Consider the following 24,458-nt stretch of genomic DNA (forward strand, 5'->3'; position numbering starts at 1 on the left):
ATTCCATTATTGACGATGGCGCAAACATATTAACAATGCCATTCAAGAAGAGATACACTAATACAGGCTATTAAATCATCCACTATAGACTGTCCTTGAAATAAAAATGTGTTTTGATTACTTCATCTATTCACAGAAAGACCTCACGTTGAAACTCCATGTCCTTTTGGAGACTATAACATCGTTACTTTTTTTCTATTTTTTATTATTATTTTATTTTTTTATGATGTTTAATTTTGGGAGTAGAGCTCAAAGATGTACTCGGTACTAACTCAATTAAAACAGTTGTAAGAATTTTTTTAGCAGCATTCACCCCCGAGCAAGTTGAGCGAGTTTCCTCTAAATGAGAAAATTTCTAAGAAATATCAAATTCACAAGCAGTTCCCAAACATGTATATTCCAGTCAGGGTAGATATTGACTTTAGTTTTTTATAGGGAAGTGGCTGCGTCCTCTTACGTACAACATCTGGTATTCTTAAATGGTCACCCATTTTAGTACTGACCAGGCTCAACATCACTTAACTTAGGTGATCTAACATTGTGAATTAATTCTCCCTGTAGACGATGAGCTAGGAGTGGGGGGGGGGGGTTGTTCCCAAATCCTCTGAGGTGTTTGAAAACGATTCAACAAACACAAAAAAAATGCAATGTTGTGCCTTTGCTTGAATTTAAAACTAAACCATTTTATTTAATTTGCTGTGTCAAGATTGTTCTCGATTCAAGTTACAAAAAGAAATTAATAAATAAATAAATAAAAGCAGGTCTCTCTATGAGAAAATCCGTTCTTATCTCTTTTTCCTGATAAACATTTTATTGCCCACTTTGAACGAGTAACATGAAAAGCGAACTGATGAAGCAGTCTGTCAGCAGCAATAGCATCAACCATAACTCAACTCTAAATTTGTTTTCATAGAATTGGATAAATTGAAAAAAAAAAAAAAAAAAAAAAATATTCAGATGAAGAAAATTTTGTAAAAACGTTAAATCTTAATATCAGTTGAAAAGTGCTTAGATTTGGAGTGTGCAAACGAAATTTCATCCCGATATACTTTCAAAGCTTGAAATGTTAATCTCTACACGTTATTTGGATTATTGGGAATAATGTTCTCATCTTTGATTTTTATTCTCATAATACTGTAACCTCCAACCTTTTGGGGCATCTTGTTGAACTCTACAATCTCTACTGAATTACAAACAAAACATTTTATTTAATAAGCATAGGTTTCTTATTCTTGTTCCATCAACCATGACTGGGTAGAATTCTTAGATAATTCTTAATTATATACTTAATATCACACATACTGAGGATTAAACCTTCAACCTCCAAAAGACTGTCACTGATTATTAATTGGCACTTCATTAGTTATCTATGATTACATTTGTCAGTATTATCCTCGTGCCAGACATTTTAGGTTGTTAAAAACTGTCCAGTTATACCATTCACTTAGAATGAGTGTTTTCTGCCAAATTGATGGTGGATTATGGTTACATTTGTGCTTATTTTTGCATTAAACACTAATCCATATTAATCTCTTACTGTGCATCAAACACCCTACCATAATACTTAATTTGTTGCACCTTATCATAACAAAGGTCCATACAAAATTTCAGCCAGATCAGCCGAGTAGTTTCAGGGAAAAAGTGGGACTGACAAACAGACAGACAAAGAAAAATATAATAGAGATAATATTATTTACCATTCAACTGCTAATTTATTTGATTAACCGTTATCCTCGAGTGGCTTTTAGCCTTACTATGCAGTGATTCGTTAGTATAAAAAAAGAAATGTAGTAAATATTATATCATATGCCCTATAATTTTTTTTTTTTTTTATCTGAAAAGAAACCAAAAAGCCCCCTCCTGATGTAATTCCGTTCTGATCTTAGCTGACCTGTCAATCCCATGATATTTGAGCTCGCTATCATGGCTCACCGACTTTATAAATATAGTCAGTTTTTCTTCAACTCCTGTTTCTTCAATCATCACCAATTTGTTTTCTCTACACAAAATTCTTGAAGCATCCATTCTAAATTAATGCCTATATTTATTGGATAGAACAAATACATTTATTTCACTCTCTGATCTTATATGGAAAGGACATGACGTTGACATTGACCGTTAGTCTCCATGGAACCTGGAAAAATAAGATTGATAAAGATGTGGTATAACCCTTTAGGGGAGAAAAATATTCAAAAGTTTACAATGTTGTACGTTTAGTGGGGGTGCTATCGACGGCATTTCTGCAATGGGGGGGGTATTTAGGTTAAGAGAAAAGAAATAACCGAAAAAAATTGCCTGGCTTTTTTTTTTTTTTTTTTTTTTTTTTTTTTTTTTTTTTATGAGGTTCATTCGATTTGACTTTCTAAAAGTTACAAATATTCCAGATGGTGTACCCCTTGATCGGTGAGTTTTTATGTTCAGCGATAAAACGACCCATGATTTTCAAATCGGTGGCTGTGTGGTTTATCACAAATATGACACCAATATCTATTTATATTTCGGCAGGAAGAGCAAGGGGGTTAGTTGCGTTTCGGTGACAGAGGAACCTTTTAGTAACGTTTAGCTGCTAGTAAAAAAAAAAAAAAAAAAAAAAAAGACGATGGTTACCACAAAGGAAGATACAAGGAAACGAATTACTGCTGCATGTCATCTACCAACGAGACTTAAGATATCTATGTGATAAGTTGCTGCTCAGATAATTGGGAATCATAGAACAAGACTTCATACTTTTCCATTTACTTTCAAACATACCTAAAACCTTAATACTTTTAAATTTTAGTATTTTATTTTGGTGAAAATGTTCTTGGGTGATCAAGATAATGTTTCAGGTTCGAATATGGCTATCAATTTTTAGATAAGCATGAAAAGCCTTTTACAGACAGAAGTTTTAACATAAGGCATATAGTTTTTGTGTGTGCTCTCTCTCTCTCTCTCTCTCTCTCTCTCTCTCTCTCATTTACTACATATGCGTTCAATAAATAACTGAAAAAAGTTCAGCCCATATTTTCTTTTTTCTTCCACTTGGTGTTTTTAGAGCAGTGAAATTGTCACTATCAACATTATTTCTCATACTGTACCAGTGGTGTTAAGGCTTCTTTACTAACACCACAGTATTATATTTGGTAAGTGTGCCAGGGAGGTTTTAATAGAAATATGTGACTTTTACCCCGAGCAACACCTTGTAGTCTTGCTAGTTATATATAAGATAAGTGGAAGTTAAAAAAAAAAAAAAAAAAAAAAGTGATAATGAGGTCCAGGTTTGGGAACAGAAGTACATTCGCAACACAAAACTATAATAGCAAAAAAGTTGATGAATGAAATTGATCAAGCGTAATCACATGTTGAGCCCTATGGTGTATTGTACTAGCAATCGTCCCCAATGTTGCACAGGAGTGGAGCTTTCTGGGCAACATTAGGGATGATTACTAGTACAATACACCATAGGGCTTGATCAATTTTAGTCATCAATTTTTTGCTATTATAGTTTTGTGTTGCGAAAATGGGAAGTCACTGAAGGTTTGAAAATTCATTGCCGTATTCAGTAACATCATCTACCATAACCGTTTTTGTTGTTTATGGTATTAAAATTAATTTTTATATTTACACATTAATAAAATTCCCAATTATTCACATACATATTTAGTTATTGAAATTATATATTATATAATTTTTTTTTTTTTTTTTTTTTTTTTTTTACTCACCCCAAACAAGGTACAGTGCCACTTGGGCATAAGAGGCTACTATGTAGGGGTTGATCAGCAAGATGTCTGTTTACATTATACTTAAATTTCTGTATGTCAAGGAAGCAGGAGCCCGAGAGTAAATTCCAAACTCTCTTGATCCGAGGGAAGAAACTATCAGAGTAGAAGGGATCTTCAGCATCTAGGGATCTCTGCAATAAAGGGGTGAAATTTTGCTGCTTTTCTGTTTAGTCAGGTATATTTATGTCGATGGGAGGAGGGGGGCACAAATGCTACGAGTTCATCACATTTCATTAAAATACTTATAAAACGGGTACAGAGATGCAATATTGCAGGGTTTGGAGCTTGGTTCATAGTGCAAGACCTATTAGGTTGGAAACTCTTTTCTGGACCTTCTCTAAGAAGGAGAGACGTGTGGTAGATGGACCAGCCCAGAGATGGCAACAATACTCCATGCATGGGCAAGTGGTGTCTTAATTTAATTTTAATTTTTATTTTTATTTCATTTTTTTAGAATTTATGGGGGAGGGGAATGAATTCAAGAATCCTCTTGAGCTTTTTGTTAAGGAACAAAATGTAGTGTCTGTTCTGTCCTTGATCCAAAGAAGAATCTTTTTAGGTTGAAGCAATTTTAATTTTTGTTCTAATTATCGGTTCCCTGTTTTGAGGAACTCAGTTTGCCTCTTACATTAAAAACCGGCCTTGTGGCTAACTTCGCCCTCGTTGGGAGACGAGTAAATGGGAACAGAACCATTACATTGTTGTTTTTCTATGTTCTACTGGTTTACACAGCGGAGGCTTTATGTTAACACTGACGTCTTTGTGTTATTATTTATTAATAGTTTTTTATATTAAATACTTCTGTTTGTAAGGTTTTTTTTTTCGTTTTATTTATTTTATTTTATTTTATATCTTTGACACAAAATAAATTTCTAGAATTAATAAATTTTTTTTTTTTTTTTTTTTTTTTTTAAATGCCTAAAAGAAACTTGTAAATAAAACTAAAAAAAAATTTTAACTTTATATGTCCAGTGCGGACACCAAACATCACATTATCGTAAAACCTCCTAATGCTAGGAGAATGTTAACGCTACCGTTGGATTTCTTGTAAAATTTTACTCTAGGAAAGTTGTTAATTTTTGGTATAAAGATTTTTTAATTACATCCATACATGATAAAAATATCGCTTGTGTATAAATATATATACATCTCACCTGTATGTATGTATGTCTAAAACTTTTGACAGAGGCGACAGATTTTCACAAGATCGGTATTGTTTTGAAGCTCAAATCTTCGTATGACAAATATTGAAAAATTGGCTAAAAAAATTAATTCCTTCACTCTCAACAGGGCCCTTTTCTACAGGGAGGGGTCGCTTTTTCGCCAATATTTTCAAAAGTCATCCCCTCTTCTCGATTGACTAGCCTTAATTTAAACATCCGGTTTGGTGATGGGCACAACAGCAAAAGACGTCACGTTTTTTTTTTTTTTTTTTTTTTTTTTTTCACATACTTTTCCTCCTTCGCGCTATAGGTCCGAACCTGCCTGCATGCATACTACCACTTTTTTTTTTTTTTTTTTTTTTTTTGTCCACACACACCTCCAAACAGCAGGGCAATGCCAGGCACCCAGGCTAATAATAATAATATATATATATATATTAGAAAACTAAAATGTTATGAATGATTATAATCTTTTAAAAATTTTTTCCATGGTTTAAGACTTCTTTGAAAAGGGTGCATTGCACCAAAAATCTAAGGAAGAAAATGATTTTAATAATTTAATAAAACATTTATTGCATATTTTGATTTTCTAATGTTTTCAAAGATGTGAAGAAACGTATATATATAAACGAGTAAATATATACTGACCTATTATCGAGAGAGAAACTATTCCATTGCACCCTGACGCCAATTGAAATGTTGTTCTCTGTACCCTAAAAAAAAAAATGACTCTATTTATCAAGATAACCCATATTTTTGACCACGTAACAGTCACCTTATTGGATTCAGTTTCTTTTTATTTCACCTTTTGAACTTTTCTGTTGCGTCATTGCTGCCGTAAACAAATGAAACCACATTTCGGAATTTTTGAGATGAGGATTTCAAAATGTATCTAAAGAAGGTTGGAGATTACATCTAGGATTTCGAAGTCAGAATGTATAAAGTCTTATTCGAACAATTCCTAAAAGACTGACACTTTCCAAATATCTGACTCCGACTCTTTATTTGAAAATCTTCCAATATTCAGACTGCCTGTTGATTCTTTAGAGATTAAAAAAATTTGACTTGGACTCCTTGCATTCTTAGGAGTCTAACTTCTAAAACGTCCAACTTCAACTCTGCAATCTTGCTTACATCGGAGGTTACATTTGCGAAAACGTGAAAATAACAATGTGAGAATTGTAGTCCAAACAATCCAAATAAAATCATATTTTTCATTGTTTTATTTTTAAATTAATTTTAATTTTTTTTTATTTTTTTATTTTTTTTTTTTATTTTTATTTTTTAATGAAGTCACTTTTTTTTTATTGTCTTTATTTTCCTGATGAAGATTCTTATATGGGTCAGAAAATTAGGATTTAAATGCTTATTTTTCAAATTTCAATGCATTCAAGCAATGGAAATATTTTTACTCATACTCACATGTGCATACCAAAATACAAAGCCACTCTGACATTAAAAAAAAAAATTCTCAATCTATTATATAAATATCACCTGTCTATTTAAATTTATGTATGTTTGTATGTCTACCTAAAACTTTCGACAGAGGCGATGGATTTTCATGAGATAGGTATCATTTTGAAGCTCTACCCTTCGGATAACAAATATCGAAAAATTGGCTAAAAACATTAATCTTTTCACTTTCAACTGGGCACATTTCTACAGGGAGGGGTTGCTTTTTTTCTGATTGACTAGCCTTAATTTAAACCTTTGCCACTTCTGGTTTGGCGATGGACGCAACGGCAAAGACGTCACGTTTTTCTTTTTTCACATTCTTTTCTTCCTTCATGGAATGAGTTCAAGCCTGCCTACATACTACTATTATTTTTTTCTCAACACATACCTCCAAACACCCGGGCAACACCAGGCACCCAGGCTAGTCTTCAATAAAAACAGAAGCCTATGGCTAAATCATAACGTTTCACTCTATCTTGAGGTCCATCGTTGGGCAGTGTCCAAGTTGTGTCAGAGCAAGTTTAGGGGATAGTCTGTGAGGATGTGTGTGATAATCGGCATTGTGGGGACACTACGCACCATGTACATTGCCCCACTTGTGCAGGTTGTCCCATGTTTTGGCAACCTTCACTCATGCCCGGTTAAATGTTGCTCACACTTTCTAAGGGAGTTCAGAGGTCTTCTTTCAGTGCCAGAAGAGACTTATCGTTGTCTTTGAATAACTTATTTCATCATGCCAGTGGAAGGACGCTGATTTTGTTTGTCAGAGGCCTGTGATAGTGGCAAAGATTTTGCAGGATGGTAGTCACTGCGGCACCTCTTGATGTCCAAATAAGGGATGGAGATTGTCATTGTTCTGCTTGTCACATTTTTCCTATCTTCACTATTGCCTCTTGATAAATCTATGGCGGAGCGATTCTTGTAGAAGGATGGTCGGTTGATCGATTTCTGTTTGCTGGTAGTCATTGTGCATGCCTTGTTGAGCTCTGTCAACCTTTGCAGCATAAGCGGAATGAAAACATAGCTAAATAACATCCCATGTAAAAAAGAAATACATATTGTCTGTATTTTCCAGGTGAAAATTCTTATGCGTTGAAAATTAGAATTTAAATAAATGTTTATTTTAAAAAGATGTGCATTTTATGATCTCTTAACTTTAAAAAGTTTAATGTATTTTTCTAATTTACGAATGAAACATCTCTTATTTAGGTTAGTAGCCATTTGAGGATGAATTATCATTTGAATGAAGAATATTATAAAAATTTAAAATGGACAAATTTAGATGAATTATCGGAATGGTTTATGACAAGTATTTATAACCATCGTCAAATACAATGTTAATGTTGCAGTCTTCAGGGAATTAATCTTATGGTAACATCTTCTATGGAAGATAACTTCTTGGAAATAGATTCTGTTCATGGAGATTGTGTTGGGTACCAGGCCCATGAAAGAAGAAAGGAATGTCCTTTGCAGTTTTGGTCGCAGGAAGAGTTTTACTGTGAATGTCTTACATAGAAAATTTAAAGATAGAACTCAGTCGAGCACTTCTGATGCAAATAACAATAAAGTAGAGAAAGAGTGTACCAGAAAGGGACTGTAGAAAAGATAATTCGATTCAACGTTATTGTTGCTCCAATTTTTCTATTTAAGGTTATTTCATGTCCATCACTTCAGTAAGAAGAGGACAATCAGAAAATGATTCATGAGAATGGCAGTGCTTCCCCCCCCTCTCTTCCACGTACAGTTCTTTCATCACTCGAAATGTAAAAACAAAAAAACAAACTCTCTAACCATTACTGATGATGAAAGGTCTAATAATAGAAATATTTAGTGCTGAGTGTGTGTGTGTGCTTGGATGTTTTTTTTTTTTTTTTTTTACTGTTGACTAAGGGAAGAGTCTATCAGACATGAAGTATGATACATGGAACTGAAACGTTGCCAGTGAAGGTTGAGGACATGTGTTGAGTGGATAGAAATGATATGAGACTTGTACAATGGGTTTGTAATGTGAGTTTTACAGATTTATTTTTTATTTATTTTTTTTATTCAATTTTCACCCCAAACAAGGCACAGTGCCACTTTGGTGTAGGGAGCTACTATCAGGGACATAAGTTGCAGGGATACTATGTAGGGAGTTGAGCAGCAAGATGTCTGTAGTTATATTTAATCTACATCGTTCACATTACACTTGAACGTCTGCATGTCAGTACAGTTGGGGAGCAGGAACCCGGAAGGGAATTCCAAAGTCTAGCAGTTCTGCGAAAGAAACTATTAGAGTAGAAGGCTTTCTTACATCTAGGGATCTCTATTGTGTAGAGGTGGGATTTTGTTGCTTGTTGGGTTTGTCAGGGATATTTACAAGGGTACAAGGGCTTGTAGTTTGTCAGAGCATCCACCATTAAAATACTTGTAAAACAGACGGGGGAATGCAACATTTCGTTGATTTGGTAGAGGTTGAAGCTTAGATGACAGTTCAGGACCTATCAGGTTGGCGACTCTTTTAAACCCTGTCCAGGAGGGAGACTAGTAGCAGATACACCAGCTCAAATGTGACAACAATACTCCATACATGGACGAATGGTGGCCTTGTAGAGGTACAGGATACTCTCAGGTGTAAGTAACTTTCTAGCATGATAGAGAGCCCAACTTCTTTGCAGCAGCCTTGGAATAGATGCATTAAGAGCACTGCCAACTCGTGTTCCCTGTGAACGTTAAGCCGAGGAGTTTGAACAGAGCACTTTCAGGTAATGTAGCTTTAGCTATTAATGGTTAAGAAGGTTTCTTGTAATTATTAAACAAAATGAGCTTAGTCTTGGCAGGATTGAACGTTACTTTTTTTTTTTTTTTTACATAGGCATCACCACTTATCAAGGTCCAGAGACCACTCGAGGATAAGGGTTAAGAGTGTACAGTAGTCAATTGAACAATATAGTAATTGTTAGTAATAGAAATTCGGTAACGTTGCTAACTTAAGTGGAACGGCTCATCAAGAACTTGTTTACGTTGGACTTTAAGACAATCAGATTGTAGTCAGCTGGAAAGAACGGAAGACAGTTCCACAGGCGTGCAGTTCTAAGAAAGCTTTTTTTAATGGAATCTACGTTTTTGACACCTATCCACTATAGACTGAAGGTCTTCCTCTAGGGGTTTCGCCATTTGCTTGGATATGTGTTCATTTGTTTTCCTCTCATGTCTGTTTATAGAGTATAGTGTCGTAAGCAAATATACCTATCTCGGAGGCAATTTTATCAGAGAGGCCATTTGAGTATCAGGAATAATAACGGTCCCAGGATCGATCCCTGAGGCACACTCATATTTATATCTCATTGTTTAGACGTATAGCCATCGAGGACAACTTGGATTTTTCTTTTATTTAAAGACTAGCGGGGGTGCTGGCGTTGCCCAGGTGTTTGAGGGTGTAAAAGAAAAAAAGTGTTGGCAGGCAGGCGAGCTTGAACCCGTGACGCGAAGACAGAAAAAAAAAGTGAAAGAAAATGTGACATCTTACAGCTATGCTATGAAGCCATAGGAAGTGAAAAGCGTTCAAATTAAGCGATGTCAATCAAAAAGTTGACTTGCTAAGTGAATGAGTTCACACAGGAGCAGAAATGAATGTTGGCTGAAGGCCAGTTCAGCTTTCCGCCGTTTCATTTATTTGTTTACCCACGATGTTGAGGAAACCAAGCTCAAAACTGAAAAAGGGGAACTCTCAAATGAATAGCAATTGTCTGATATGAAGGGGTTTCCCAACATTGATCAAAGCTAATTGCTTTCAAGATATCCCGGCACGAAAGGCCGCTGACGGCTTTGCTTAGTTGAGTTTCGCTTTATTTATACAAAAAAGACCAAAATAGCATGAATTTTATAAGTCGATCAAAATAAATGTAGGGACGGTGTGTGTTCGCAAATCATAGATATTATGATCTAGGGAGTATATAAAAAGTTCCCGAAAATAGTAACCCTCTTGAGAGCTCCCGCAAAAAAAAAAAAGCCTTTGCTGGACATGTACTTGCGCCACTTTTGCCTTTTTATATATAGATTTAATTATGTTAAGTATTTGTATAGGATTCGATTTTCATGAGAAGACCATTGTGCCACACCCTGTAAGATTAAATCTGGACAGTATAGGAAAATGTGTGCAAAACAGGAAACTTTGATGGTATGGCCACATTGAAAGAAGGGATGATTATTTTCGGGTTAGATGTCGAACGGTTGAGGTAGCAGAGTAAGGCCATGGGAGATGGGCATGGAAAACAGAAATAAGGATGGACTTGAGCTAAATAAGGACCTGGCTAGAGATAGGTTAGTTTGAAAGTTAATTTAGTGAAGTCATCCAATATATGCCGGCATGTAAAACAGAAATAAAACTGAATATAATGGTGATGATGATATCAACACTTTGGGTTTTTTTACAACTGCGTTATAATTTATAAAGGCCAAAAGCCACTTGAGGATAAGGATTAATGAGATTAATAGATTCAGTTTAATGATGATGAATATTATGAGAGGATTGAAAATGATAAATTGAATATGAATGGAGATGATTTATAACATGTATTTGTTGAGATGAGATTTAATGACAACCCTGCAGGGAAGCAGTCCTGTGGTCACGTATTCCACAGATTAGAAGTTCTTGGAAATAAACTTTATTCATGAAAATTCTGCCTGATACTAGACACACCGATGTCGAAAAGAGTTTTTTTGTTTTTTTTTTTTCAATTCTGGTAAAAGACGAGTTTTTACAGAGATTATAGCTTAGTTGAGCATTTTCCCGTAGAAATTTTATATATATATATATATATATATATATATATATATATATATATATATATATGGATCTATCTATAAAAGTGAACGTGTCTGTGTACATTTTCCTTCGCAATAACTCTGTCAATTTTCAGTCTACAGACTCAAAATTTGATATACAGGGCACTGAGATTTGGGAAAATCTTTGGGATCAGTTTTCGGCCAGAAATTTAGCTTTTAAGGGGTCAAAGTTCAACGATTTGACCTTTTAAGAACTCTACCAAACTCCTCCGACAATTTGGGGTCCAAACACTTGAAATTTTAGATATAGGTTCGTTGGACATGGATCTAACTTAACTTGATTTGAGCCCAAAACAATAAATTTTAAGGGTAATAATAGGGATCAAAGTTAAAAAAATTGACCGTTTTTTTGTTTTGCTTTTTTTTGCTCAGCATACACCTCTAAACACCCAGGCAACGCTGGGCACCCATGCTAGTATCTCTATAAAAGTGAAAATGTCTCTGTGTGTGTACATCTCCCTACCAAATAACTCAGTTTTTGGTCTACAGACTCGAAATTTAACATATGGAGTACTGAGATTTGAGAAAATCTTTTTAATCGGTTTTCAGCCAGAAATTTGGCTTTTAAGGGGTCAAAAGTCAACGATTTAACCTTTGAAAACTCTACCAAACACCTCCGTTAATTTTTAGTCTAAACACTTGACATTTTTAGATGTAGGTTATTTGGACATGGCTCTAACTTTATAATTTGATTTGAGCCCAAAACAATAAATGCGAAGGGATCATAATTGGGGTCAAATTTAAAAAAAAAAAAAAAAAAAAAAAAAAAAAAATTGACTTCTGCAGTCTCTACCAAATTACTCAACCAATTTTTGTTCTAAAGATTTGAAATTTTACATATAGTGTATTCAGACATAGGATAAGCTTTTTAATCGATTTTTTGGCCGAAAAGTTGGCTGCCAAGGGGTCAAGGTTGAAAAGATTTGACCTTTGCGATCTTTAGCAAACTATTAAGCAATTTTGGGTCTAAACATTTGAAATTTTACATAAAGGTTATTCAGACATGCAGCAAACTTTTTGGGGGCAAAAATTTCGATGCCAAGAGGTCAGAGTTGAAAGAGTTGACCTTTGCAGGCTCTACCAAACTCCTCCACCAATTTTGTGTCTAAAGAAATTTTAGATGTAGGTTACTTGGACATGTGTCAAACATTTTAATTTGATTTGAGCCCAAAACAATAAATGTTAATGGGTTAAAATTGGGGTCAAAGTTTTAAAATTTTTTAGCTTTGCTGTCTCTACCAATTTTTCTCTATGGTAGTTAAGGAAGCCTATTATATAAAAAGGCATTACAGTACATATGCAGGCTTTTTAATACATACATATGCCCATAAAGTTATGAACAGTACATAGGGCCCGAGCAAAGCCGGGCTGAACTGCTAGTATGTATATATATATATATATATATATATATATATATGGCAAAAAATATGCTTATTCAATTATATTTAACTCTTTATTTATACCAATCCTTGTATTTATTAAGCTCGGTGTATGTTAAATATAATTACAAAGGATATAGAATAAATGACAAAAAGTTTATATTCCAAATTCCAAGATTTCGTTCATCTTGCTGTTCATTTTGTCACACACGCACATCTTATATATATATATATATATATATATATATATATATATATATATATATATATATAAAAGCGAAAATGTTTGTGTGCGTTTTCGTGTATGTCCGAGAAAGTCTTTTTTCCAAGAAGCGATCGGTCGGCTCCCTTGTTCTTCTTTTTATATCGCATCTAGATAATAATACGTACGAGTAACAACGGGGGTCGCCTGTCTGTTTAATTTGCTCGACTTTCAAAACCTAAATATTCGACATATTCGGATCGCCGTGTGTTGCTTTCACTTTTCAGTATAAAAACAGTGAAACTGGATTCGAACCGGATGTAAACATCACCATCTACTATCCCGCAGTAAAACTGCGGAATAATGTGATGTTTAAAATTCACTTTTAATACTGCCCCGCAGTCAAAGTTGACCTCATTAAGTACGGGCACCTGCCAATTCTTAATTCTTAAATAAATTCAAACATATTTCCGTTACTATTTCTTGGTGGCCCAGTGGTTAACGTCGCGCGGTTTTTGGACACTTTAATTTACAACTTTGCCTCAACGGTTCGGGTTCAATCCTTCATACTTACCTACCAAAACTTTTTTTTTATTTGAACCCCCCCCCCGACACATTTGTTTTGATTTACTCAAAACCACACACACCTCCAAACACCTAGGCAACGCTAGGTACCTCCCGCTAGTACATATATAAAAGGCAAAATGTGTGTGTGTTTGTATGTCTGGCAAAAACTTTCGATAATCACGTCAGACCATGACAAAATTGGTATCATTTTAAAGCTCTGTCTTGGACAACAAATATAAAAAAAATTGGCCAAAAAAATGAATTCTTTCCCTGTCAACTGGGCCGTTTTTTACAAGGAGGGATCACTTTTTTGTTGTCATTTTTGCAAGTCTTGACGTATGACCAAACGAAGTAGTTCAGGTCGGGAGGAGAGGGGCCAGTAAGAGAAGGATGCAAAGTCATAGCACTCCTGAAGCCAAGGCTGGGTCTCTGCTGTCACAGTGGGCACCTGATTGCACCAGGGCAACACCATACTCTTCAGCACATCCAGGTTCACTTTGGTATTGACGTTCAAGCCAATTTCAGAGATGTGAGGTGGCATGATGTGGCCCTCACTTAAAACCATACTAAAGATCATAATCGTGTCCAGAAACTGTTTTCATCACCCTGGGCACATCTGTTATTTGTGGCAATTCAGCGATGCATTTCAAGGGTGCTGGCAATGGTCCTGTTGTCATAATTTGGATTGGTAGAGAGCATGAGTTGTACAGCGGCACATCTCCAATCTCGCTCGTTGAACATTGTCGTATTTTCTAGGGAGACAATTTTATCATTCCTCTCCATACAAATGGCAACAATTGGGTTTTTCTCACATTTAAAGGTTCGAATGGTTACATGTTTTTGACAAGTTTCTGGATCTACTCTTAATCTGAGATGGGACATGTACTTCAAATCTGTTGCCAAGGCAACTGGAAAAATGGTAGGATTGTTCTACCGCTCCAGTAGATATCTCCCTGCTGATGCAATTCTCTACCTGTATAAGAGCCAAGTTTGTCCAAGGATGGAATATTGTTGCCACATCTGGACAGGAGCTGCTAGAAGCAGCTTATCCTGCCTTGACAGTTCAAAATAGATTTTGTAGCCTAGTGAGTGATGCCCTTTTCTCTTCTCTGCGCCCTTTTTCCCACAGAAGAAATGTTGCGAGCCTGTCTCTGCTTTATTGTTATTTTCATGGCAAGTGCTCTGAACTTCAATCTATGGTCCCCACCCCCTGGCCTGACTTTTACGAAAAACACCCGTCTAACTGAAACCACTATCAATAATCTCCCCTACTCTTTATCTGTGCCCAAACCTAAACGTAGATTCCATGAACAAAGCTTCTTTCTTAGAACTGCACACCTGTTCCGTTTTCCTGCTTTCCAACTGACTACAATATGGTCATCTTCAAGTCCAACGTAAACAAGTTCTTGATGAGCCATCCCCTTAAGTAATCCAATTTACCAAATTTCCACTAACGATTACTACAATATTGTTCCATTGACTACTGTACACTCATTAATCCTTATCCTCGAGTGGCCTCTGGGCCTTGATGAGTGGTGACTCCTTGGTAAAAAAAAAAAAAAAAATGCATGCTCTAAAAATACTTACACCTAATTCTCTAACGCTCAGAATGACTGCCATTGTTTTGAAATACAATTTGTTTCGCAAAGTAAACATTTGCTTTCACTCCATACACATTAATCATCCAAAATGACTCTTCCTAAATTGTCTATGATAAAAAAAAACATCTTATTTGTCTAACACGTGGGTGGATAATGACTGAAATGACAGCAAGAAGTCATTATGTAATGCATTAACATATAATGCAAATACATAAAAATAACAATAACCATAGCATATATCTGTATATTTAATATATAAGGTATAGTCAGTTTCTTTATCATTTCTTTGTCATCGATAGCTTTCTTCCTACAAAATCAATATTTGATTCTGGTTCGCTAGCTTTTTTGCTGATCGTTGCAGCATACTGCTAAGAAGAATAAAATGTAATTGGTATAGAAATTATAGAAAAGGGGTCTCATTATGGAAATAGTATAGGGTTTCTTTCCGAATTCATTTCAAGCAATAGTTGAAGAGGGTGACTTGTTACTTGCTTTCTTCTTTCCTCTAAACACTTAAAATGATTTCATCTTGTACTATTTTTTCTTTTTTTATTTTGCCTATTTTTGTGTGACATAATAGTTATTTATATACAAATAAATACACATTGGTATTTATTATATAGTAGAAGATAACTTGTTCAGGAAACTAAAGAAAAAAATCTTTTAATTGAATCTATTAAATAAAGACGGTCTTTTATCGTTACTTTGTCAATTGTTTCCTTCCCTTCCTACAAAAATCAATATTCAAATCGGGTCGATCGTTTTTTCTTGTAACACTGCAACATGTTGTTGAGAAGACTAAAATGTAATTCGATCCAATTCCTTCCAGAAAATACTTTATCATCATCGGTTTAATGTCTGCTTTATATGCTGGCATGTGTTGGAAGGCTTTCAGTAATTAAGTTCCAAAATAACCAGGTCTTGATTTATTCCTCTTTCTCTCAAGGCCATCTTTATCACTTTATCCTATGTTTTCATTAGCCTTCCTCTTTCAACTGACCATGTTAGCTCAATTGTTTTACATCTACTAACCCAAGAACTCTTATCCATTCTTTCAATGTGACCAAACCAACAAAGTCTCCTGTTCTGCACACTTCGTATACTGTTCAAATTAAATCTTGCTCTAAGGAAGCAGAACTAAGCCTGTCTTTAACACTTGCATCATGCATCCATCATAGTGTTCTCATATCATTTCTCTTTATGCAACGCATGTCCTCAACCCTCACTAGCCAAGTTTCACTTTCATACATCATCACACTGCTTGCATGTGCCTGATAGATTTTTCCTTCGATCAACAGTAGTAATGCTCTGCTGGTTAGCAATGGCAGAATTTTCCTAAACTTAATCCACTTTTAATAATCACATCAACACCAGCTCCCTCCTGTGCTCCAGTAGTATTAACAAAGTAAAACTTCTGAACAATCTCCATAACGTGGTTATCCAAATATACACAGTTCACTTATTGCACATAAACCAGTTTTCATACATCAATCTATTAGTGATCGCATTTTTTGTATATCCAGTGCTTACAAATACTACAAAAAATTGAGTTGTACCCAACTTGATTTTCTACAATTCCTCTTTTTGAGGACATTCCAACATTGCAACTACTGAGCATCACTTTGTCTTGGTAACGTTCATTCTTAGACCTTTCCTTTCCATTGTATTCTTCAATAGTTTCACAGGCAAGCACTGAATCATTGGCATCTCTTCTGCACAGTTGGTATAAAACTCCCTGAACAATGCTTTTAAGACATAAATGAAAAGCAACAAACTCTATACATAACTTAGAAGTACTCCTACTTTAAAATCAAGGTTGTCACTAAATGTGCTATTAATTCCAACTCGATTTTGAGTATTTATATACATTGCTTGAACAACTTATCACTTGTTTGCCTCTAATTTACACAAAACCCACAACATCTAATAGCAGTGACAAAAGCTTTCTCCAAAAGTAAAATACGGGTTCTTTTTTCTTACCAAAGTACTTTCCTTTCATTTATCTGAATGGAATTTTGATACAGCATAAAACCAAACTTCATTTCATCTATGCTTATTTGACTTCATATTTACTGCTCAATTATTCTCTCAATCAATTTCAGAACTTGATCCATCAATTTCAAGCTTCTCCAGAGCTTCTCCTATGAAAATTATTTGCAAATGGGTACCATCTTAAAAAATGGATGTAACTCTTTATTCATCCATATAAATCTGTGAAGAGTTACTTCCCTTTAATTAGAACAAAAAAATAATGCTTTGAATAAAAAATAATACTTTGAAAAAGAAAAAAAAAGAAAACACAGCATAGTTTTAAAACGAAAATAAATGACCAGGCAATGTTGGATCGATGCAGTTAATATTTGATATAATGAGAATATTTGCTTGTTTGTTGGTTTGGATGCTCTAGAAATCGATATGTTAACAGTAAATTTAAATTGCATTTTTTAAAAATCCCAAATAAGGCATAGTGTTACTTGGACACAAGGGACTACAAATTGGGATTGTATCAACCAGGGGACCGTGGGATGCCGAGCAGCAAGATGTCTGTTAACGTTACATTTAGAATTCTGCAGATTAGATCAGTCAGGAAATAGATGGAATTACAAATTTTAGCAGTCCCAGAAAGAAACTATTAGAATAGAAGGCATCTATGGACTTTAACGATGGATGGGACTTTGTTGCTTGTTAGGTTAGTTGGGAGTATGTACGTATAGGGGTACAGGGGGTATGAGTTCATCAGAGAATATTCCATTAAAGTATTTGTAAAACAGGCACAGGGATGCAATATTGCAGAGATGGGATAGAAGTTGGAGTTTGGCCGATATTGCAGGACCTATTAGATTTGAAACTCTTTGTTAGACCTTGTCTAAAGAGGGAGAAACTAGTGATAGATGCATCATCCCAGATGTGGCACAATACTCCATGCATGGACGAATAGTAGCTTTGTAAAGATATAGGATACTCTCTGGTGTGAGTAATTTTCTAACACAGTAAAGGGAGCCCACCTTCTTTACAGCAGTCTTTGCAGTGTCCTCAATGTATTTGTTCATGTTGATCGGGTTAGTAAGAGTTACATTTTTTAAGAAATTTCATTACACTATTCACATTTTTCTCCAATTCCATCCGAGGTTATCAGCATCCAATTATCATTTACCAGACATACAATTAAAAACAAGGCGTTATACCAAGATGAAATACAATTTTTCTTGAGTAAAATTTGACAAGGAATCAAATGGTAATACCAATTTTGCTAACTATTCTGTATTTTACTCCATATAATTTTATAATAGGCATGCGGCTACAAAGAGAAGTTAATATTATAATCATGCTTTCATGTGTGTTATTGTTTACGGTTCGAGGAGGGGAGGGGTTATGCCAGTTATCAGAAACCTTTGTCAAACTAGATAAAATGGTTCATGTTTGTTGCTTGTTATCAGCATTTGAAGGTCATTTAAAATAAAACTGTAAAAATTCTAAGAAGTGCAAGCATAAGAAAATGTTAAGAAATAAATTTGAAGAATTTTAAAGTTTTGATAAAACTAATGAGTTTACAATCACATTTTGAGGATTTATCTGATGAAATTTAACCTATATATTCTGTGAGATTGTAGATTCAAGAAAGATTTTTTTTTTACTGCCATCAAAGTGGAGATTATGCCTGTGGTCAAATTTTTCACTGTTTGTGTACAGCATAACATCCACATCACTTGACCAACCATTTACACACTTGATAAAAACATCAGTCATGATTTAACTTAGAGCTGATTTAATTTTGAAATATTTATGGCATGGAAGATGTTTAACCTTTTGCAATAATTTTGGTTCTTTTCATAATAGCGATTCTTGACTTGGCCTATATTATAGTCAATGAAGTCCTGCAAAATGGACCTTTATTATGATTTTCCTTTTTAGTTTCAAGTTTACATATATATTTAATAGCATTAATGACAAGACAAAGCCATATATTGGTATATATATATATATATATATATATATATATATATATATATATATATATATATATATATAGATTTATTTGCTGATGTAATAAGAAAAAAACATCAATTGGGGGATAAGAGAGGCTAGGGGACAAGCAGGTCGGTGTGGTATCTCAAGTTCCCAGTACAGCTTAAATTGACCTTCATTAGTTTACCCTCCCTCCAGATACCCTGCATATCCCTTGTCCAATTTGCAACCTAGCCCCTGAGCCCCTCTTCTGATGAGAAACATTAGGCTTTAAAATAGCTAGGCATAAAGAATATATAACTTCTCCCTCTTTATTACATCAACAAATAAATCTATATACCAATTGTCTTGTCTATAATGCTATTATATTTAAGCCCCACTGTACCTGTTGAGCTTCACCCATCTTAACTGCAATAATAGGTTCACATTTAAAGAACCCTTCAATACTTCTTTAACCCCTTTCAAGTGTGTGTGTAAATGTAAATTTTATTAAAGACCACAGAACTTTGTCTTTTGATGATCTTCCCCATGATTTTTCCTTTTTATGTTGGCATACAAGTTTTCCTATGTTTGAGTCTGTGATGAAGAAAAATAAAAACAAACTTTAGTTTTGTGTATTTTTCTGGTGACTGCTTTTCCCATCGTCTTGGATCATATTTATGATAGACATTATTTTTTTCTTTCATATTCATTTAATTTGGGATGTTTTTTTTTTTTGTTTTTTTTTTGTTGTTTTTTTGTTTTAAGAATAGTTTATTAGAGTGTGTAGTGTCTATATTAAATCCCATTTTTGTTTAATGATGGTTTTTGGAGTTTTAATTGTGATAGATTCTAAGATTTGAAAGTTGTTTTTTTTTTCTTCTTACAATTGTCGTAGATGATTTTAGTATGGTTTATTTGATCTTCAGACGAATTTAATTTGTTGCTGCTGTGGGTTTTTATGTGGTTTTTAATGGCGCGAGTATCATTTAGATATGTTAATTTCATTTTATATATAATATATATAAGGGGTGTACCGATTAATTGGCCAATTTGCCGATTAATTGACGGGTTACTTTTCTCTTTCCTATTAAATTTAAACCATTTCATTCCTGCCAATTGACTCATTAGATAGCTTTGACACATTAACATAGTAACTGCTAATTTAACTTAACATTTGTCTGGCCCTTGTTATGGCTTTTTTATTAAATAAAATTAAAAATATAAAGTACAATTTCCAATTCTTAAATGAATATAATCAAATATTAGATAAGAAAAAAATAAATTCCAAACAAAGTACAAATTGTAATTCTTTAAATGAATAACTATAAGCTGAAGTTCTGCACCTGCTGCTGCTCCCCAGTATTTAGTTGAATACTTTTAAGTTGTAATGTAGAAACATTAGTTACTCCATTCTCAGGACACGGCTTGTTCGTCATAGGTTCATACACTTTACCACATGTCATAAAGAGCTTCTCATTCTCCACAGATGAAGGTGGTGTGCTTAAATATTTTGAAGACGGTTTACTCAGCAGTGGTAAGGTCTCCTGTGTTTTGTTCCACCACTGAAATAGATTAGCACCTCTTGCGAATAATAGTAAAGTTACATAATGATCAGCTTCTTTTGTGCACTTAAGCATAAGGGATTTACTTCTTTGGAGTTTAGATTGTACTAGCCTGGGTGCCCAGCATTGCCCGGGTGTTTATAGGTCTTTTGAGCAAAAAAAAAAAAAAAAAAAAGTGATAGTAGGTAGGCAGGCTCGAACCCATACCGCGAAGGAGGAAAAGAACATTAAAAACGTGACATCTTTGCTGTTGCGCCCATCACCCAATCAGAAGTGATGTGGATTTAAATTAAGTCTAGTCAATCGAAAAGAGGGGATGACTTTCAAAAATATCGAGGGGAAAAAAAAGACTCCTCCCTGTAGAAAAGTGCCCAGTTGAGGGTGAAGGAATTAATGTTTTTAGCCAATTTTTCTATATTTGTCATCCGAAGGGTTGAGCTTAAAAACGATACTGATATCATGAAAATCCGGCCACTATCAGATGGGTGATCATTTTGGAATACTAGGCGATGTATGTAGGAAGATATCGACACTTCTGTCAGCTTCTGTAGTACACCTGGCCTCCAGCTATCTCAACCCTGCCCTGTCACTTGATCAGGCTGATTGGGATGAGAGGTTGAGGCTGGCTCTGCACAAACCAGCTTCACTTTAAACAAAGTCCCAACTTGCATCATCCATCATCCCTAGGATAATCAGATGGTTTTCGTTGTTCCAACAGATTAATATTTATTATCTATATATAAATACGATAGCATGTGTGTTATTGTGTGTGTCACGCTTACATTTTTTTTTTTCTTCCGAGTGACTGTCATTTAATTTTTATGACCATTTCTTGTAGTAAATACTTTTAAAAATATGTAGTATTACCATAACCTTGGTCCTGGGTAGGACTTTAAAAGACCTCCAGTGGTAAGGCCTCATTTGGGGGCTGTGGATAATGTAAAGTTGTCCCTTAGTTACCATTGCTCCCAGGTCCATTTTGGCTCAGAGTGATAATACCTGTTAGGGCATCTGATGCTACCTGATCAGGCTGTCTGAAAGTACTGGCTTCCTGACTAAAATGCACCAAATATTACAAGTGATTGGAGACCGCCTATGAATTTATATTCCATTGACACTTCTCCCTTTAAAGGAAGCCAGTTCAACCACCCTAGGATCAATGCTATACAAGAACAACAACTTATTATATAAAGAGCAAGTGTCTGTATGTTCTGTTAAAACTTGAAAAATACACAACAAACACTCAAAGATTTGGTATTTTTGTAGTTTTTTAACTGACATAATCCTGGATGGATAATATCCAAAATTAAAAAATATTATTTTGGAGTCAAATAGCCATTTATATCATTTAATGTTATTAAGGTATGCACGCATCTTATTTCCTTTATATCAACTGCATTATGTCCAAAGAGAGAAATAGGCTGGTCGAAGAGGGAGAAGGGATTGAGAGAAAAAGGGATAAAAATTGTGTAACATTTTTGCTCTGGCAATGCCGGGTAGACCTGCTAGTTACTATATATGTATATGATTGGTCTTAGCTGTGTAGGCTCAAAATGGCACTTACCAGCATAAGGGCTCTAACTGGTATCCACTTAATTCACTTTCATGCTTCCAAGACCATTGCAACCGTGAAACATGTTACCACTAATCCAATGTCGACAAGTACTTGTCATAAACCACCCAAATAGTAATCAATTTTTGTTCATTTCCTCCATCATTTACAACCTCGCATAATATTCTTCATCATTCAACTAACAATCCATTCATCTAATTAAAACTTCTCATATGGCTTTTTAGCCTTGATAAGTGGTGACTCCTTAGTAAATAAAACAAATAATAGTAATTACAAAATTAAAATGACTTAATTAGTTGGTCTTTAGCTATATATGATCCGTGGAGAGCATGGCAACAACCTTAATCCCTAAACACCCTTCAGCAAGGTGTTTAGCCACACACCCACTCCAATGCTCCCAAATTTTCACAACTTTTTTTCTACCCCAACTTTAAAAAAAAGTCTTCTTGTTCACTCTACTCAGATTCTGTCTACTTCAGCATGGTAATATCGATGACCATGAACTAGATGTGGGGCTCCAATTTGATTATCGTATTTATCTCCCTCCCATGGCAAGAAGTCCCGGAGTAGAAGCACTCTGGCTTGCAAAAAGTGCCTGAACAGCCTTGTTAGCATTCCTTGGTTGAGGCACCTTAAACGATTAACAATAACTAACCCCTTCTCAAAGAGACAGCAAAGCTTGAGAGAGTGGACCTCCTAGAACTGCACAAGACCAGCAGCATACTATAGTCAAATGAGTCTCGGTCATTTAGACTCTGTTGGCTTTGGGGCAGAGGGAAAAATCCTCCGGCTGTTAGATTTAATCAGAGTAGTACCTGTCAGAGTTCCAACTATGAGTTAAATAGAAATTATCATTTGTAGACTACTCTAAAATAACGACTGACCTAAAAAGCAGCAGTTCATCCTCCTTTGTCAGAAATATTATTCAGAGAATTTGAAGACTAAATAGACAAAGTAGAGGGGAGGTGAGCCTCCTAAAGCTGATGAAAGTAAATTAAAACTCTACTTTTTACTCTCCATAATTTAGAACTAAAATAATCTTTTGTGATTCGCCCTTCAATGCAATTTCTTCTCTTCATCGGAATCAGTAAAGTAAGTAAATAAGTTTTAGATGGATGTATGAACAAACTTCTCTTTCTGTAATAGATTTCAAATTTGTATTTTGAAATCAACTTTAGAAACATGGTTAAGTTTCTTGACTGCTCAAAGTTTTTTTTTTTTTTTACTGCTCAAAGTTTTTTTTTTTTTTGACTGCTCAAAGTTTTTTTTTTTTTTTGACTGCTCAAAGTTTTTTTTTTTTTGACTGCTCAAAGTTTTTTTTTTTGACGGCTCAAAGTTTTTTTTTTTGACTGCTCAAAGTTTTTTTTTTTAACTGCTCAAAGTTTTGTTGGTTTTTTTGACTGCTCAAAGTTTTTTTTTAACCGTTCAGTCTTTTTTTAACCGTTCAAAGTCTTTAATAATAACACACACACACACACACACACACACACACACACACACACACACACCATACAATTCCTTTGATAGCTTTGCAAAATAGCAGTACCAAATGAATCTACCAGCAGCTTCTCATGACACAAAGATATATTATGATCAACAGCTTGCGTTATTTTAGGTTGCCATGACTTAGAGAAGAAAATGTAGGTTTCCTAACAAAATAAATGTTGCAGCGTGTGTGTTAAAAAAAACAACAACAACAAAAAAAACAGGAAAAAAATAACAAACTAAATGACATCTTGTACAGCTGCAAAATGTTAGCAATTTTATTTAAATGTCAAAGTTTTGTCGTCGTCTTCGTCACATTGGTGTTTGGTTCAAAACATAATTCTCTGAGATAAAAAAAAAAAAAAAAAAAAATATGAATAAACCCCGTCTTTCCCCTATCCTCCCCACACAAGAGCAGCCGCTGAAATGAATCAAATATTGAGTTTTTGTTATTCACGTGACCAGTTTGCGTGGATGAGAAATTTCTTTGTAGAATATAATTAATATAGTAGTTTGAGAATTATTTGTTCCAATCAGTAAAATGACCTTTAAAGACTATAAGATTTTTTTCAGTATAAGTTCTTGCGCAAAAAAGAAAAGAGGATCAGGTTTCTCTGAATATCTGTATCGGTGGTTTCCAACCACTGTGCCGTGGAATGATTACTGGTGTGTCATAAAGAGATGAAAGACACTATTTAATTTCATTTTGCTTAATAAAGACACTTAATTTCTTAATCCTAATGACACCGCTCAATTTCAACTCTAAGTAAAAAGAAAAAAACCATTTTGCTACAATTTTCAACTTCGTACTTATGTGAACTGGGATTTTCTTTTACCTAAACAACATCTATAATATAAATCTCACCTGTCTATCTGTATGTAACTAACTTTCGACAGAAGCGACGGATTTTCACGTGATCGATATCATTTTGAAG

General features: G+C 34.6%; 1 protein-coding gene across 2 annotated transcripts in view; it reads left to right on the forward strand.

The window, feature by feature from the left end:
* Nucleotides 1-24,458, forward strand: part of LOC145293010 (retinoic acid receptor gamma-like) — a 157,274-nt gene that overhangs the window by 28,683 nt on the left and 104,133 nt on the right. Inside the window, exon 1 of one of the 2 annotated variants that reach the window (XM_080139279.1) lies at nt 8,302-8,386. The exons of the other annotated variant lie outside the window; for it this stretch is intronic. Within the exon in view, the coding sequence (XP_079995405.1) occupies nt 8,360-8,386 (27 nt within the window). The 5' untranslated portion in view covers nt 8,302-8,359. Of the gene's footprint in view, nt 1-8,301; nt 8,387-24,458 lie in introns of those variants that run through there. 2 annotated transcript variants of the gene reach the window in all.

Source organism: Euprymna scolopes, chromosome 14 (genome assembly GCF_053919585.1).
Source record: "Euprymna scolopes isolate OS-2025 chromosome 14, ASM5391958v1, whole genome shotgun sequence".
In the NCBI taxonomy this organism is placed as follows: Eukaryota; Metazoa; Mollusca; class Cephalopoda; order Sepiida; family Sepiolidae; genus Euprymna; species Euprymna scolopes.